This window comes from Topomyia yanbarensis, chromosome 1 (assembly GCF_030247195.1).
Source record: "Topomyia yanbarensis strain Yona2022 chromosome 1, ASM3024719v1, whole genome shotgun sequence".
Taxonomy (NCBI): Eukaryota; Metazoa; Arthropoda; class Insecta; order Diptera; family Culicidae; genus Topomyia; species Topomyia yanbarensis.
Genome location: NC_080670.1, coordinates 120,531,354 through 120,549,548, shown reverse-complemented (window position 1 = coordinate 120,549,548; position 18,195 = coordinate 120,531,354). Strand labels below are relative to the sequence as shown.

Genomic DNA, 18,195 nt, shown 5'->3' with positions numbered 1-18,195 from the left:
TCCCTTAAAACTAAAACACACTTTGTGTTTCAATCGAACGACTGATCAAACGTGATGTCCCGTTCGAGCAGAAGTTCTGTTTATGCCTTTGAGACACAGTGAAACCGAAACTTATCTTGGTTTAGCAGGCCTATGCCAAAGCACTATGCTATATTTCACCCTATGGAGGAAAATTTGGTAAAAACCAAAATTTCTCGCTAGGGTGAAAATTTGTTGGTAAAAACCAGTCTTTGTACAGGAGGGCACAAATCCTTATTTCATACTGTATTGCGTTTCGGCTTCGCCTCATCATCAGAAACCAACACTAACTTATTGTCGGAATAGATTAGCGCCAGCTTGACGCAAATCCCTTAAAACTAAAACACACTTTGTGTTTCAATCGAACGACTGATCAAACGTGATGTCCCGTTCGAGCAGAAGTTCTGTTTATGCCGATGAGACACAGTGAAACCGAAACTTGTCTTGGCTTAGCAGGCCTATGCGAAAGCACTATGCTATATTTCACCATATTTCAGATGTGAACGGGCACCACACCATGTGGGGCTCTCGTACTTGTAACAGGAGAGGAAACGACATCGCCGAAGTAGTCGAAAACAACGACGCCGTGGTTCTCAACGATGGCAGTTCGACTTTTCTCCGTGGGCAGACGGAATCCGCCATCGACGTCTCTATCTGCTCGGGAGCGCTAGCAGGATCATGTGGGTGGACTGTCCTTGCCGAACCATGTAACAGCGACCACTTCCCAATCCAGGTTGTATACAATCAGACGCCACCTTCATCAACCCGCCGAAAACGGTGGTTTTACGATCGGGCAGACTGGACCCGCTACAAGGAGACCGTTGACGATCTAATAGATCGGAAGGAGTCATACACCCTGGACGAACTCACCGGCATCTTAAATCGGGCTGCCGTTTCTTGCATTCCCAGGACAAGTGGGAACCCTCTGCGACAGGCGGTGCACTGGTGGTGCCCAGAGGTCCGGATTGCCATCCGAGCTCGTCGAACTGCATTACGGGCACTGAGGAAGACTACTGCGGACGACCCCCGCCGAAACCAGCGGGCGGATGATTTCAGAAAGGCCAGGAACGAGGCCAGGAAAGCCATAGAAGAGGCGAAAAACATCAGCTGGACCAGATTCTTGGAAGGTATTTCCCCAGATTCCTCGACATCGGAGCTCTGGCGGAGAGTCAACGCCCTAAGCGGAAAGCGGCGACACAGTGGCTACGCCATTACCGTTAACGGGTGCACGACGCTCGATCCCACGACTATCGGTAACGAGCTAGGCAGGCACTTCGCCTCCTTGTCTGCAGACGCCGCTCTCCCACCTGCGTTCCTACGCATCAAGCAAAGGGCTGAGAGTAACCCCGTCCGCTTTGAACCTGATTCAGGGCAAGTGTACAACCGGCCTTTCACCGGAAGTGAACTGCGTGCGGCATTGGAATCGGTACACGGTAAGTCTGCCGGACTGGACGATGTTGGCTATCCCCTACTGCAACATTCCCCGCCGGTAGCCAAGCGAGCGATATTAGACAGCATTAACCGCATTGGGAGTGGTGAACCGATGCCCGCCTAATGGAAGGAAGCTCTAGTTATTCCTGTCTCAAAGCGATGCCAGGAGAAAAGAACGCCGGATGACTTCCGCCCAATCAGCCTGCTCCCCTGCCTTGCTAAGACGATGGAGCGAATGGTCAACAGACGGCTGATGGATCTACTGGAGTAGCGTAAACTCCTGGATCAACGGCAGTTTGCGTTCCGACGTGGAGCAGGAACAGGTGCCTATCTTGCCAGCTTTGGAGAGGTGGTGCGTCAATCCGTAACTGATGGCCTGCACGCCGATATCGCCATACTCGACGTGGCGAAGGCTTATAATACCGTGTGGCGTCACGGAGTACTGGCCAACTGGAGAATCACTGGAAACATGGGCCACTTCTTGAGCGACTACCTATCTAATCGCACTTTTCGAGTGGGAATCGGAGGTGCCCAATCCGACACCTTTCCGGAAGACAACGGGGTTCCCCAGGGATCAGCCCTCGCCGTCACACTGTTCCTGGTATCCATGAACTCCTTATTCGCCAGCCTACCGGCGGGGATCTACGTGTTCGTGTACGCTGATGACATCGTGCTGGTCGCGACGGGAAGGACCACCATACGTGCCCGCCGCAAACTTCAAGCCGCCGTAAGTGCGGTGAACCGATGGGCTGCATCAGTCGGCTTTAACATGTCTCCCACAAAAAGCATGATTACGCACTGCTGCAACACAAACCATATCAGTTCGAAAGCAACACTCGGGTCGAAAAGACGTATCTCTCATCGCTCCGTGTACGCTAATAGAATATAATAGTTGGTACTCAGTTAAGTGCTCCAGTATTTGTTGTGGGTGTTACGCCCCCGAAGTGGTACTCCGCCATCCGGACGAATTACCAGTTCTTGAGCTATCCTATAACACGCGTGTACACTTACCACTGATTGGGGAGGGTCGTGGACCCGCCCCGCGACCACCGCGGGGAAAACAGAAAAATAAAATTGTGACTGCTTATTCGGTTACATACCAGGAGAACAGACTTGTAAAGTGGACTTCAGTGCGTTACCATAGTGTTCAAAAGTGGACCACCGTGCGTTTCCATTCATTTAACAAATCACGTGATCAGTCGATTTTAAAAAAACTCGGACTGTGGGTAACCGAGCGTTCCCTCCGAGAACTAGTTAACAACCGCGCGTTGACGTGACGTGAAGAGACTTGGGAATAAGCAGCGAAACTGCTTAAAAGAATCTGTCTGGGGTAGGCAACAGGTGACTGTTGCCCACATTTCTACGGATCTGAGGTCGAATCCTTTCTGAAATCGAGTAAAGGTGACAAACCGGTAGAGAAGGAAGGCCGCACAGTGCGATGGCCTCCTCCAGCGGGGGCCCGCCCGCGCCATTGAGTAGGCGTCTACCAGAATATATGGACCAGCAAAACGAATTTGGTGCGCTAACAATCCTGATGATGGAAGGAACAGGCGATGCTGTTCTACCTAAGAATCCTTTTGTCGTCGGTAAAAGTGTGGAGGATGCCGCAGGACCCATCGAGAGTGCTTCGTCCGAGGCGAAAGGTACTCGTTACACGCTACGGGTAAGGAAGCCCGAGCAAGTGACCAAACTGCTGAATATGACGAAACTAATCGACAATACTCCCGTGTCTGTAATTCCGCACCCAATTTTGAATTCTACCAGATGTGTAGTCTCTTCCGTTGATCTGATTGAAGTCGAAGACAAACAGATCCTAGATCATCTGTCTAGCCAGGGCGTGACGGCCATTCGTCGAATCAAACGGAAAATAGATGGCACAGAAGTTAACACACCAACAATCATATTGACGTTTGGAAAGACAACCTACCCGCAATCCGTGAAGGTTGGTATATTAAGCGTAAGAACCCCACCGTATTACCCGAATCCCATGTTGTGTTACGGATGTTTCCAATACGGTCATACAAAAGCAAGATGCCCTGGCCCAGCACGGTGCGGTAAATGTTCGAGTGACAATCACGCCGAGATATGTGAAAATGCAGAATATTGCAATAATTGCAAAGGAGACCATCGACCAAGCGACAGGCGATGTCCTATGTATAAGGAGGAGACGGAGGTGATAAAAGTGAAGATCGACCATAATCTACCTTTCCTGGAAGCGAGAAAACGAGTTTCTGCGGGCAACAAGAGCTACGCATCAACCGCAGCCCAACCAGTTCAGCCGTCCTGTGAGCAAAATAAGATCGATGCTATCTTCAAGATGATGACTAAGAAGGACGAACAAATGGATAAACTTATTCAGGCGATCAATGAAAAGGACAAAGAGCTATAGAAGATGAAAGACTATATCGCCAAACTGGAACACCACATTCGATCTAAGCAATCAAATCTCAGCCAACAACAAGCAACAAATACTACTATCGCACAGGCCAGTCAACCAACAGGAAGCTCAAAACCAAACATCACGATGGCATCAGCCGCGAAAAAAGCACATAGTGTCGCGGTAGGAAACCATACCAGACGATCTTCTCCGGCGAACTCCACAATGAACACTGACACACTACAAAATAATCCAAAACGATCACGAAATCTTAAAACCACAACTGAAAATAATGCTATCTGCCCGGCCATCTATACAGTAATGCAAGCTGGCGAAAGTCCGCCACCAAAAAGGCAAACCATTAAAATTGATCCTATCAATAGCCAACTAAATTCTGATGAGAATGTAACCATTGAGGACTCGGACGACGATCGAGAATCGTACAACATTTCAGTGGACCAAACTATGCACTTCGAGGAAGACAGTATGTAACGAAACTCCTTCCTCAGCAACACAAAACTGATTCAACTTACAATTACCCTTAACATTCAACCAAATCACCAATAACACCAATCGGTTTGAAGGCGGGGAAAGTGCAGTACCCCCTTCACTCCCTTTAATGGGAGCGCAACTGGCGAGCGAATCCATCCGGGACGCCATACCCCAACCCGTTGATGGAGGACCTCCCAGTGCGGCCGATACGAACCCCATGCTGACCACAACAACCAATGCTAAGGAAAACGAAAATATGAGTCAAATAGAACAACATTGCGCTCCAGACAACGCTAACAGACAAAATGGAGACACTGCGTCTTACAGTTGTGATCGTCGCACAAACGAAACAACCTCCGTTGCAGGCTGCAGCTACAACTTTAGCGAGATGCCCGCGCTTTCGACGAACGGCAGTAAGAATGAAGAACATTACCAACCTTACTTTAGCACCGATAGCAGCACCACACCACATGCCACTTCTTGCGGCATCTTTTGGGAGAACCCACAAGCGGAACTCCTATACTTCAATTCGAATTACGACAATGGTGACGATGACTACAACCCAGCGCATCGAAATAACCGTAAAACGCTTCATTCCAACTCATCCAGACACGTCGAAAGGCCCCCCGTAGGTTCCGATGCTGCTGCCAACAAAAAGCGATCGCGCTCATCACCAATAGACAACCCTTCAAACAGAAGATTCCCAGAAACTCGAGCGGCGCCCGCATCCCGAAATAGGACCACCAGCCACAGCAGTTGCTTCCTCCCTGCAAGCACTAATAACCCCAACCCGCTGCGAAGAATCGTCCTGCAGTGGAACATCAACGGGTTATCGAATAATATAAACGACCTGGAAATACTCACACGAAACAACCCCCCAACTACATTGGCGATCCAGGAGACACATTTAGCACCAGGTCGATGTCCAGACAACTGGCTCAGCGGGCAATACAAATGGATTCTCAAATCCGGTCGAAACATATACCAATCAATCGGCTTGGGAATCCACATTGATACTCCGTATACGATCATTGAGCTAGATACCCCTCTACTTGCTATAGGGGCTATTATCGAAGGCACCTTTCGATTAACGGTAATATCAATCTACGTACCGAGCCATGGAGTTGATGGTTTTGAAACCAAACTATCAAACTTAATCGACCAACTACATCGCCCCTTCATTCTGGCAGTAGACTTCAATGCACATCACACGGCGTGGGGATCCAATCGTGATGACGCCAGAGGTAAATCAATAATGCACGTTGCGGAGGAGAAAGGACTGATAGTAATGAACGACGGTAGCAGAACCTTTTGCCGAGGAGCCACTGCCACGGCTATTGATGTCACGCTCTGCACTAGCGATTTAATCAATGCCTTGAGTTGGAGTAGTTATCCTGACCCAATGGGTAGCGACCACCACCCCATCGAGATAACCACCAACGACACCCCACCCAGCACAACGAGAAGGAGAAGATGGCAGTACCAGGAGGCGAACTGGGAGGCATTCGAAGATTCCTGCTTGGAGCGAATCACACGAGATGTAGAATACTCCGTAGAGGAGTTGGTAGAAAGAATAGTTAGTGCGGCAGAAGAAAGCATCCCGAGGTCAAGCACTAAAGCGGGCAGACGCGCAGTTCACTGGTGGAACCCCGAAACGCGAACAGCTATCAAGGAGCGTCGAAAAGCACTGAGGAAGCTCAGAAAGACACCACCAAATCATCCAATAATAGCAGAACTCTTGGGCGCTTTCCAAGCAGCCCGAAATAACTGTCGCAAAGTGATTTTGGAAGCTAAAAACCGAAGTTGGGAACAGTTCATAGATGGTATCGACAGTAAAACCCCTGTACAGGAACTATGGCGTCGGGTAAACGCACTTAGCGGTAAGCGTAGAACCGTCGGGTATTCAGTTGCGATCGATGACTCCGTGACTGACGACCCCGTTAGGATATCGGACGAGATCGGTCGCTACTTTGAGAGCTTATCAGCGACTAGAAATTACAGTAAAAGTTTCCAGGGAATCAAGGCCAGGAGTGAAGCGAGTCCGGTCGTATTCGAAGACGACGGAAATTTGAAGGTCTATAATAAACCATTTACGATGGAAGAACTATTGCTAGCTTTGGACACTGGACGAGGCACCTCATCCGGTCCAGATGAAATCGGATATCCTATGTTGAAACATCTCCCTCTGTGAGTTAAAACCGCCCTCCTGAACTCATACAACAAGATCTGGTCCTCGGGCTCCTTCCCAGCAACATGTGGAAAAAGTATCGTTGTGCCAATACCAAAACCAGGACCGAAAGTCAGGAAAGCAAGCGACTACCGTCCAATCAGCCTAACCAGCTGTGCCGGAAAAGTATTCGAGCGAATGGTAAACCGCCGCTTTGTCGGAGTTCTAGAAGACAAAAATCTGATAGACTATCGACAATTCGCATTTCGGAAAGGAAAGGGAGCTGGTACTTATTTAGCATCACTCGGAGAAACACTCGACGCCGCCAGGCGATCAAGAGAACACGTGGATATCGCGGCTTTAGATCTATCCAAAGCATACAACCGGGTATGGCGAGAAGGCGTACTGAAGCAGCTGCATGAATGGGGCTTTACAGGGAATCTCATCAAATTCATACAAAGATACCTCACACACCGAAGCTTCCAAGTGGCAATCGGTGGGATCCTATCCAGGGTCTACCAAGAAGAAAATGGTGTTCCGCAAGGGTCTGTCTTAGCAGTAACTCTTTTTTTGATAGCGATGAATTCTGTGTTCACATGCCTTCCCAAAGGAATATATATATATATATATATATATATATATATATATATATATATATATATATATATATATATATATATATATATATATATATATATATATATATATATATATATATATATATATATATATATATATATATATATATATATATATATATATATATATATATATATATATATATATATATATATATATATATATATATATATATATATACACTCGTATATGCAGATGACATAGTCCTTTTAGTTACAGGAGCGACGCCAGCCCGAGTACGAATACGAATGCAAAGTGCAGTTCGACACGTCGCTAAATGGGCTGAATCAGTCGGGTTCAGCATGGGTACTGAAAAATGTTGCGTTTCCCACGTATGCAACGAAAGCCATCATCCGTGGATCTGCCCAGTTTTTGTAAATGATATAGAGATTCCATACAGAAAGGAACCAAAGATCCTGGGAATAACACTAGACCGGAGGATGTCCTTCGTTCCACACTTCCGACGGATTAAAGAAGAGACGCAGGGTAGACGCCGGCTCGTCCGAGCTATCAGTAGCCGTCACCAAACCAGCAACCGCCGAACAATCCTAAAAGTTGGAAACAGTATCGTTACTACTAAGCTTTTGTACGGAATCGAGTTAACCTGTCGTGCAAGCCCATCTTTAGTGCAGATCCTAGCTCCTGTCTACAACGATATTACGCGGAATGCCGCCGGTTTACTTCCTAGCTCTCCGATTCTATCCGCTTGTGCTGAATCTGGGATTCTACCATTCGATGCCGTGGTTGCAAGGGCTGCCAGTAAACGACTGATAAGCTTTCTTGAAAGCACCATAAACAATTCAAACTCGACCCAAGATCTGGCCAACAATATTTTTCAAAAAAACACCGAAAGACAGCTTCCTGTCGCGGAATCTTTGCACCGCGTAATAGACAGGATGTGGAATGAGAAAATACCAAAAGTCGACTGGGAAATCAAAAAAGCATGCAGGGCAGGTGATAACCCAAAAAGAGTGCAGGCAATTTTTAGAGAACAGATAGACAGTTCGTACAAGGATTATATACATATATATATATACAGATGGATCTCGAGCGACTAGTGGAGTGGGTGTAGGAGTAACTACCCCATCGGAGAGTCGATCCCGCCAACTTCCGAACCTGTGCTCCATATTTTCTGCCGAAGCAGCTGCTCTAAATTTGGGGGCTAGTATGGCTCCCACAGACAACCAAACAGTTATCTTTACTGATTCCGCCAGTGCCCTCGCCGCTCTTGAAAGTGGAAAAAACAAGCACCCTTGGATACAGTCTCTGGAATTGTATCGCAACATCACATTCTGCTGGATTCCGGCACACAGTGGAATCCCCGGAAATGAGGAGGCCGACCGTCTCGCTAGTCTGGGAAGAAACGGACCTAGATGGGTTAAAGACATTCCCGGACCAGACGTCCGTAACTTTATCGACAGAACTATTTGGGATACTTGGCAAACTAAATGGCTGGGATGCCGTCAGCTATTTACACGGAAAATAAAAGGCACAACTGAAAAATGGAATGACCGGAAAAACCGAAGAGAACAACAGGTATTGAGCAGGCTACGCGTTGGTCATTCTCGTATCACACACCGACATTACACCGAAACAGCCGATCCCCCAGAATGTGAGTCGTGCCTGGTCCGCCTGACGATAGACCACATCCTAATCACCTGCCCCATCTACGACGAACTTCGAAGAACATACGGACTTCCCGGGTCCATACGAGAGATGTTGAGTAACGACGAAGTCCGAGAAACAACCTTAATCTGTTTTTTGAAGGAAGCACACATATTCGACAGTATATAAATTAAAAGAATGTCAATGCCAATGAGTGATTTAAAATTTGGTCAAATGTATTATATTTTATATTTTATTCAACGGAGGAGAATGACCCTTAGGGTTAAATCCTCTATAATAAACAACATCATCATCATCATCACAAACCATATCGCAACAGGAAGGCCGATCCAGCTGGACGGGGTGATTGTCCCCTACCGCAAAGAACCGAAGATTCTGGGGATAACCATAGACCGTCGTCTTACCTTTCTGCCACACTTTCGACGGATCAAAGCCGAGTGCCGGAGCCGACAGCGGCTAATTAAAACTATCAGTTCCCACCACAAGCGCTGCAACCGTCGCACTGCGCTGAATATTAGCCAGGCACTCATCCACAGCAAGATATTTTACGGGGTGGAGCTGACGTCCTGTAATATGGAAGGCTTTATCAACATTTTAAGCCCTCTATATCACGGGCCAATCTGCGCTGCCTCTGGCTTGCTCCCCAGCACGCCTGCTGAAGCGGCCTGCGTGGAGGCCGGGATCCTACCCCTTCGTTGGGCGGCTGCACTCACCATCGCCAGAAGAGTTTTGGAGCGGACGAACGGTCAGCGAGATTCATCGCCAATATACAGACGCCGACCTGCCACCAATCGCCCGTCTACACCGAGTTCGTGACCGGGCCTGGCACGACCGCGGACCCAATCTTGACACAAGCTTGTCAATAGAGCTGAGGGCCGGCGCTGCCAGTAGTGATATGCGGATATTCACCGATGGTTCCAAGAGCGGTGATGAGGTTAAAATAGGAGTGAGCAAAATAGGAGAAGGACTCTTCTTCCGCCTACCGGCGCCATGCTCGGTGTTTTCTGCCGAAGCGTCTGCCATCGCGCTTGCCTTGGTACAGAAACCGGAAGATAGACCCGTCGTTGTACTGTCTGACTCTCTGGCGGCCATATCCGCCCTCGAGTCGGGGAAATACCGCCACCCCTTCATCCAGGCCATCGAGGCCGAGTATGACCCACTCATCACAATTTGTTGGGTCCCCGGTCACTGCAGCATCGACGGTAATGAAAAGGCTGATCGCCTGGCGGCCAGGGGAAGACACACTAGCCGACGTCTCACTCGACTCGTCCCGACCGCAGATATTTTGGGACAGCTGAAGTCAGGGATTAACGAAGCCTTCGAACGCCACTGGCGTGGCAGCACCGGACACCTTCAGCGAATCAAAGGCTCACCCGACCGCTGGACAGACCGGACTGATAGGAGGGAACAACGAGTACTGTCGCGGCTCAGAGTAGGGCATATGAAGGTCTCTCATGCCCGCGCCGTATCGCGTGTTCCCCCACCAACATGCGTTACATGTGGTACCCGAACCACTGAACACCTTCTGGTGAACTGTCCAGAGTTAGCCGACCTAAGGCAGCACCACAAACTACCGCTCTCCATTAGAGAGATCCTTGGAAACGACCCCGCCCGAGAAGAAATATTACTGGCCTTTCTGAAGGACGCGGGATTACTCGACCAACTGTAAAGGTGTCACTTGTGCTACAAACCACGAACAATATTATAATTATGTTGGGTTATTATAGAAATTTCAAAGGCGAATGACCATTGGGTTCAAGCCTTTCAATAAATAAATAAATAATAAATAAATACTCATCGAACCTCCCACAATTTCTCCTACATTTGGTAACAAAACGTCAACGCTTTCGGTTAATCTATCATCCTTGGTGACAATGTTCTCCTTTAGCCAGTTAATAGCATCGACATAGGTCATGCGACGGAAGGTTCCCTTCGGTGGCATAAAATTCGGGTTAAGTTCCTTCACTAGAAGATCTCACGGAGATTTCAATACTCGATCGACAACATCTACTATCAAATCTTCCAGCCGATCAAGTAGCTCTTTGAAAGTAATGAAGGGACATTCACCCTCAATGTAACTGTATTCTGCTAAATGACGGCGAGTACGATTCTGCACTGCACGGTAACTTTGAGAAATACAATAGACATCGCCCAATGCCGGCAAACAGGTTTCCAAATATAGCTGTGAGCTTTGCGTCAGTAATGCTTCCGCCCTAAAATGTATTTATTGTTTGAGCAAATAGTTCTAATGCTAAAAATTTCTATTTACTTAAAATAGTCCAGTTTAACAGATTCGACCCTCCTTCAACTTGTGTTTGCACCAGCGTCGGTGGCGTTACCTCCGTGTAACCGCGTTCATGCTAATGCTCCCTAAATGCCATTTTAATGACATCTCTCATCTTGAGAATCTTTCGCCTCGAATCATAATGTGTCTGTTATCGAGCTGCACATCAGGATTAGCATCCTCGTTCTAAATAGAATCCGTCCCACAGATCAGGGCTAATCCGATTAGCTCCCAATCATGAACGTGCAGTTCATGTCTACCGGGAGCAGACTTACCCTCTGGAACCTCTTTCAACGTACCGAATAGTCCAACCGAGGACTCGGTTGATAGAATCAACGCGATGTAAGTCTGACACAAGGTATCGCTGAAAACGCTTTGCAAGAAACCGGCTCCATCGTGTTATAAACATCAATCCTTTAACCTGCCGTCTTTACCGGTGAACACAACCGTGAATCTTAACTTGGATACCACGATTCTCACCACCCCGTCTAATCTTGATCAATTTGGCCGCAGACCAAGATGCAGGTTCTGTACTCGCATCTTGGCATTATTCTCTTCACGCTTCTGCTTACCAACGTTTTTAAAGCCATCGCGAACCCAGAGCTTCTGAATTTTCTTGAGCTGAGATTTGGCTGCCAGTTCGTAAGGTGATTCGATTTTGCATCCTTAGCGTCCGCGTAAATTGTTGGGAAAGGTTCCTTGCCGGCGTGCTTCATGGCTTGCAGGATTGTTTTGAAGGGTTTTTCCGTTGTTCCATCACCGGACTCGTCATCGCCACGCTTTTCAGAGGTGTTCGTCTGGAGGTGGTGAGAAAAATTGGATCAATATTCAATTATTATGATCTATAGCCGATGGTTGAATTTCAGCGGTCGTTCACTTTCCGGCAAGTGTAATGGATAAGAGCACTTACTAGCAACGTTGGGTGGTCTTTTGTTGAGTGCCGAACAGGCGCTTGATTTCTGTTTCATTCTTGTTACTACGAGCAGGTTGTGCTTCTTTTGCCATCTCAGTATCGATATCAGTTTCGGCTGCTAACGTCGGATGGCAATCTAACGAGAAGAGATTATTAAAAGAAAATTTTAGGGAAAGAAACCACCCAACTTACCACTACTAGCCACTAAGAATTGAAACTGTTCATAATTAGCATCATACTGTTGAACTTTGCTGTCCAAGCATTCCTGACGATCTTCCGGGTGTTGCATGTGCATCTCCACCCCCGGAACGAACGATCGTGGTGAAACGGATAGTAGAATTCTTCGCATACCACTAACCGTATCGTGGGGGATCAAACATTGCTTCTCGCCATTGTTAGCGATTAACATGGCAATTTCTCAACGAGAGCAATTCGGTAAGCTATTCTATTGTGGCTTAAGCGTAACCCATTGTGAGCCATCCAGATTTTTTTCGATGGAGTGAAATTATTAGATCATCCTGATAGTAGAACAAGTGCGCGTCAAATCCTATTATTATTCAAGATATACTCTCACACTGATAGCTGCTCAATTTCTTACAAGTATATGTGCATGTATTTGTCCACCTAGATTAAGGGAACATTCGAAATCAAAACCCCACTGCTTCTACGGATACACGCGCAACAACGACGAATCACCTGAATACACCTCTATGCTAACCGGATCTAATCTGCCGGATATGCGAGAGTTAACTCACATCTCCTGTTTATAAGCCTGGAACCGAATAAGGAGATTCCCAAATTCGACACCAACGGACTGGAGTGTATGGAGTTGCAGCAGATTACGGCGCGTATTTATCTGTGGTTCGAGAAGTACCGCAGTGAGTTTCCTACGAGGGCGATGCTACCGCTAGCAACGTTGCTTAGTGGCAAAAGGATCTGCGTTACAAAGCTGCTTCGTCCGATCAACGTTCCCTTTGTGATCGACCAAAACGTGGAGCGAATGATAAGGCGATATGTTTCCCTAATGCCTGTTCACTACAACACGGACGCATGTTCACAACTTGGCGGAATTTGGTCCACTAATCGAGTAATTTTTAATCGGTTCTACGATATACAATATTTATGAAGTCAAGCATTTTTTCAGGAAATCATGAATATGATATGCGCTTCACCGAAGGATTTAGATGTTTTATTAGTTTGTTTTTACATCATTTTGGAATACGATGTGTATCTTATCTTAGGACACAGTCTACTAACAGGCGATAGTACTTTTGTCCGTATACGAGAGAACAAAGATTTCTACATTGTAGATCCTACCAGCGGTAAAAAATACCTCAGTTCCGATACGTACCGTCCTTTAAGTAGAATTTACTATATTGTCAATCAGGACAACGCCTGGGGAATTATTCAAAAAGAGAACCGGGCGTTATTCGTCAAGAGAATCGGGTTGAAATATTCAGAAAGAAAACCGGGTGTTAGGACCGGAATTAGCCATCGACAGTTCTCCAAACCCAGTTTTGAATTAAAATTGTCATCGACAAACTTTTTTCCGTATATACATTTTCCACCCGTTCCATTGTTTGCAGTAAAATCTCCACCTTGGCACATCTAAAACGAAAAATTGGCATTTTTAGATGCACAACCAGAACATAAAAAACTCACAAACTTTGGAATAATCCTATGAAACGTAAACCCCTCATAGCCAAAACCTTGCTCCACACAATGCTCGACAATTCAGCCGTCTTCGGTACAATATCTGCTCTGAGGGATATTATAATCCTTCCCACGTCATTGCTGCCTACTCGAATAACGAAGTACATCTGCGGATTTCATTTTACTCTTCCAGTTCTTTTGCCGGCTGAGTGGCTTCAACCGCATCATCCTCCCCGTTCTCTTGATTCTGTAGTGTTGCACCAGCATGCTGCAACCTGGCGTCCTCCACCCAAACCGGCTTGTTGCTACCCTCTTAATCCGCTGTGATTTTGCTACGTTCACCTGTATCGTTCGGCCGCACAGTCCTGAATTGTTCATGTTGTCGACAGCGGCGGCAGCATCGTCGGCACTCTCGAACTCAATAAATGCAAATCCACAGTGCTTCTGTGAGTCGTCATCAACCGGAATATCAATCAGATCGCCAAACGGAATATTAAACCACAATAAACAAAACAGTGACGGTGGTGAAGTGACAGCTGGTTGAAGTGACAGCTGCTATCTAAACCAAGACTATTGAAAACTAGGTAGGATTATTCAAGAACAGAAAAACTTAATAAGATTAGCTAAAACTAGTCGGGATTATTTTGGGAACAAAAAAGTTCACTAATTTAATTTAGTCCAAAGTTTAGAGTGATTTCCCCCTAGCAATGAACAGTATTTGTTTGTATTCAATAACACATGTTTTTGATTATGCTGTATGTTTCCTGCGTGGAAGTAAAAATGAGTGCATCGAAGTAGCTTGGATTGAGCTGGAAGATGTCATTATGTCAAGCTGGGCATGATGTGTCCCAGGATCCGATTGATGGGACAAATCAAAAAGCCAAAAATCTGCACGGAATGTATGAGGAAACGCTGCGTGATTTGTCGTTCATTGGCGAAACTGCAATAGAAGCCATGACCACAATTCGTTCCACTATATTTTCAATTTGCAGGCTTTTGTAGCGAAGCTTGAATCTCTCTTAAACGAATGGAATTAGAGATATTGACGTTGTCGAACCAGCAGGATCATCCAATATTGAAACCTTTCAGCCCAGGGCGAAGATGCTATCAAGAAGCGGAATATCATTGGTTTTGAAGCTTGCCAATGCCGGAAAATTTTTATCTGTGGAGGCCAATACGAAGGCTAATGACAGTAACCAACGAAACCTTCAAGATTTCGATTATTCCGTTCGATTTTTGCGGATAAACAAATATTTCCAATTAATATTATGAGTGGGAATACACCAAGAAGTGGCTTTTGTCACTGTAAAATTAACAGATGCTATGTTGAATAATAGGATATTAGCAATACAAAGGAATGCGATGAAAATAATCATGATGGCTATGGTTTCATAGGAGGTGGTAGCGATAAGGTGGCTTTTGAATTGATGTTCTGTCTACGCAAATGAAGTGATTCCAACCCGTGAAAATCGCTGCTAACAAATGGTAGTGATTGTGGAGACTGTGGAAACTAAGATTCAAGAAAGACAAAGCGTGAATTTTTCTCGCGCAAAAGTTTTTAATTCCGGACCAGTAGTAAATGGAAGATTACGACGATAATGGTTTGCCACCACTCTGCAGCGCTTGGTTCAGAAAAGGATACCTAAAAAGAAACGCTGGATTTAGTTGCTGATAGGTACGCATGGTCGGACACAGATCACACCTGTTACATCATCACCATCTAGTTTCATCCGGTGGTTCATCATATTTTCGAGGGATAATATTGATCGCATGTTTGCCCCGTTTTCTATGAGATTTCCTATCTTAATGTGTGGTAGAAGCACCAATTATAAATAATATCTGGTCGAAGACTCTATTAATCTTATAACGGTTTATGAACACACGCATACATATAAGCGTGTCAGTCGGTCAAGCATACTCGCGGTGGTCGAGTGAACAGTCTCACTTGGGCAAGCAACCAGGTAACACGCGTTACCATTCAGCTACCACAAACCATGGCGAAGAGGAGAAAATTATTTTGTGTGCATTTATTTTTGGCTGCTGTGAAAAAAGTGGTTTTAAGGGACCACTTCAACGGAAAAATTATATCGACGATGAAAGTATTTTGGGAACACTGTTGATTACTTTGATGGGTTATGGCAAGACACGCATTACAAATAAATGAGCGTTACATCTGAAAAGGTCCTTTAGTTGTAACACAAATTAATAACATGCGAATAATGTCGATTTTGCATGAAGCTGATCTCAGATGCGTGCCTAAAGTTTTTTCAGCATTGAACAAAAAACCGAATTGGGTTCTTACATGAATTGCAGCATGGATTCCTTTTTATCACCACTGGTGTTGTGTGAATCCACTCAGCTTCTTCAAAAACGATTGGAGAAATGAAGTAGGTTTTCAAACTGATTTCTAAAGAAAAATTATATAGGAGAATCGAAGAATTCAATGCAAGTCAGTTGCAATGTAATTGACTGTGACGACGCTTTCCAGATACTAAGTTGCCTTTTCTTCCAATAATCATCTGCCAAGCATTACTGATACCAGCTGGAAACTTTCACGTCAATACAATACAGCGTTTACCCCTGTGTGTGGAGCGTATAGCTAATTTAAAAAAAAACGACTGTTTATAAGTCCTTGGGTATAATTAGTTTTGCTTCAACAGATTTTTTATTGTAGAAGTTTTCAACCATAACTCCTTGTTCAGGGTTAGGAAAACCCGTGCGATGGTTTCGAATCGGACCCAGGTGAGCTGCGTACCACACTATCCATTTATAAACTATATTGTATCCGCGCCTTTCAAGAGATTTCGAAGCAGACATTCAGTATATAGGACAATTGCAAGAAATGAACACCACGACACTGAAAGTATTTGCAGATCGGTTCATGAACATACGACGAAAGTCTCATTGGATGTCTATTGCTGCGTGTCTAGTCCTCATAGTCGATGACCGTACGTCGTCCTAGGAAAGGAAAACTCTACATATCACCTGCAATCTTGTCGATTTTTTTCGCCCGCTGACCATCTCTTGTCCTTCTGTTGGATCAGCTGTTGTTATATGAACGACGAGGATGTTATTCAAGCAGTTGTCGCAATTCGTGTTCCATACGTTGTCTTCATGGTTTATGTTATATCTGCTGCCCACCATAAAGGTTTCACAATACCTCCCACTCGAAAACACTGAGGGTGCTTTGGTCCTTTGGCAGCACTACAATATCACTAGCCTCTGTCTCTTCTCCGTGTTTCTGAGGTTCGCATGGTACTTGGTCGTTTCTTACCGAACATGCTATTCACTTGACTAGTACCATGACTGAATGTTATAAACCACACCATTACGTGGATTTGTTTCAAAATTTTGTCTTAGAAGGGTTACTAGCTACAAAAACAATTGTTCAGTTATTTATAATATAACAAACAAGACCTCGCATTGTTTACTCATCCACCAGCTCTCGATCATACGCTGCTGTAACCCTTTACCGATATTGAAAACGTGCCTGACCTGGCAGTACAGAGATATAGAACTGGTCTTTCAAAACAGTAATGAAATGTCCGAGGTCCATTCAAAAAGAATTCATGAATTCAGTACATTTGCATCCGTTGTTCCGTTTTGCGTCGAATCTTGGGAACGATGGATTTACTTTGTTTTTGTTGACGCCTAAATTGACACATTTTGACGATTTTTTGCGTACAACATATGGCAAAAGGGCGTAATCGTACACCATGCTCCTGCACCGTAAGGTGAACGAAAAAAATGGTAATCCTCGTAAGTAGTTGAAAATAACGATCTATATCAAACGAATATATTAATTTTATTCGTCAAACGTGGCTGAATTTTCCATGACAATACACCTCGTTTGTTTCGATTGATTGTGCCAAGCATGCATGCAATGAACCATCAATTTGAATACGCTTGTATGGTACCCGGTAAACTTGAGTTTATCTTTTGTTATACAGAATACTTACAAAAGTCACATGTTATGTGTCGTGCAATATGATAGATGTCGGCTTATTACATTGCAATTATTATACTGATACAAATTTATCTCCGAAATAAACATACAGTTACATTACAGGTACAATGTCCAACAATGCCCTTAGTAGCACGTGAAAAAATAAAACATCATTTCCCCAAAAGTAATATAAACCCTTTTCAACTTGCGGCCTAGATTTAGAATTTGACATCAATGCAAGTCAAGTCATTTGTATCAACAAACAAGCGAAACTGTGGCTAGCTGGCCATGAGATATGATTTTATCAAAAAAGCTTTCACGCTGTAACAAACGATCGATAATGAATGGTCAATTATGCTAGCAAATGTTCATAGCTTTATTTCAAAGAAATGAGATAAACGCTTACCTGTATTACTTTTTCCGAAATAAAACTTACTCTCAAAGACTTATTTCATGTTTACATTTTACTATGATGCAATATGTGTGTTTCGCAAGATTACATATCCAATTTTGACCACAATCTAATGATTTTCACGTAGTGCTCGAAAGCCTTCTGATATGCTATAGTGTTGCCGATGGACATGTAAACAAACATGTTTTTACACAAAACTTACGGACAGGAAATTTCTGTTTCGGCACTATTTTTCAG

The 18,195-nt window shown here is 45.0% G+C and overlaps 2 protein-coding genes and 2 pseudogenes across 2 annotated transcripts; 2 read left to right on the top strand and 2 right to left on the bottom strand.

Moving 5' to 3' along the window:
• Positions 1-2,887: 2,887 nt before the first annotated feature.
• On the top strand, positions 2,888-3,838 carry LOC131675864 (uncharacterized). Its single transcript, XM_058954998.1, has one exon. The coding sequence runs from the start codon at positions 2,888-2,890 to the stop codon at positions 3,836-3,838; it is 951 nt and encodes a 316-aa protein (XP_058810981.1).
• A 5,807-nt stretch (positions 3,839-9,645) lies between these two features.
• Positions 9,646-10,419, top strand: LOC131675863 (uncharacterized). Its single transcript, XM_058954997.1, has one exon. It carries the CDS (start codon positions 9,646-9,648, stop codon positions 10,417-10,419), a length of 774 nt encoding a protein of 257 aa, XP_058810980.1.
• Positions 10,420-10,482: 63 nt separating this feature from the next.
• Positions 10,483-12,356, bottom strand: LOC131675862 (asparagine--tRNA ligase, cytoplasmic-like; annotated as a pseudogene).
• A 762-nt stretch (positions 12,357-13,118) lies between these two features.
• Positions 13,119-16,929, bottom strand: LOC131675861 (peptidyl-prolyl cis-trans isomerase E-like; annotated as a pseudogene).
• Between the last annotated feature and the right edge of the window lie 1,266 nt (positions 16,930-18,195).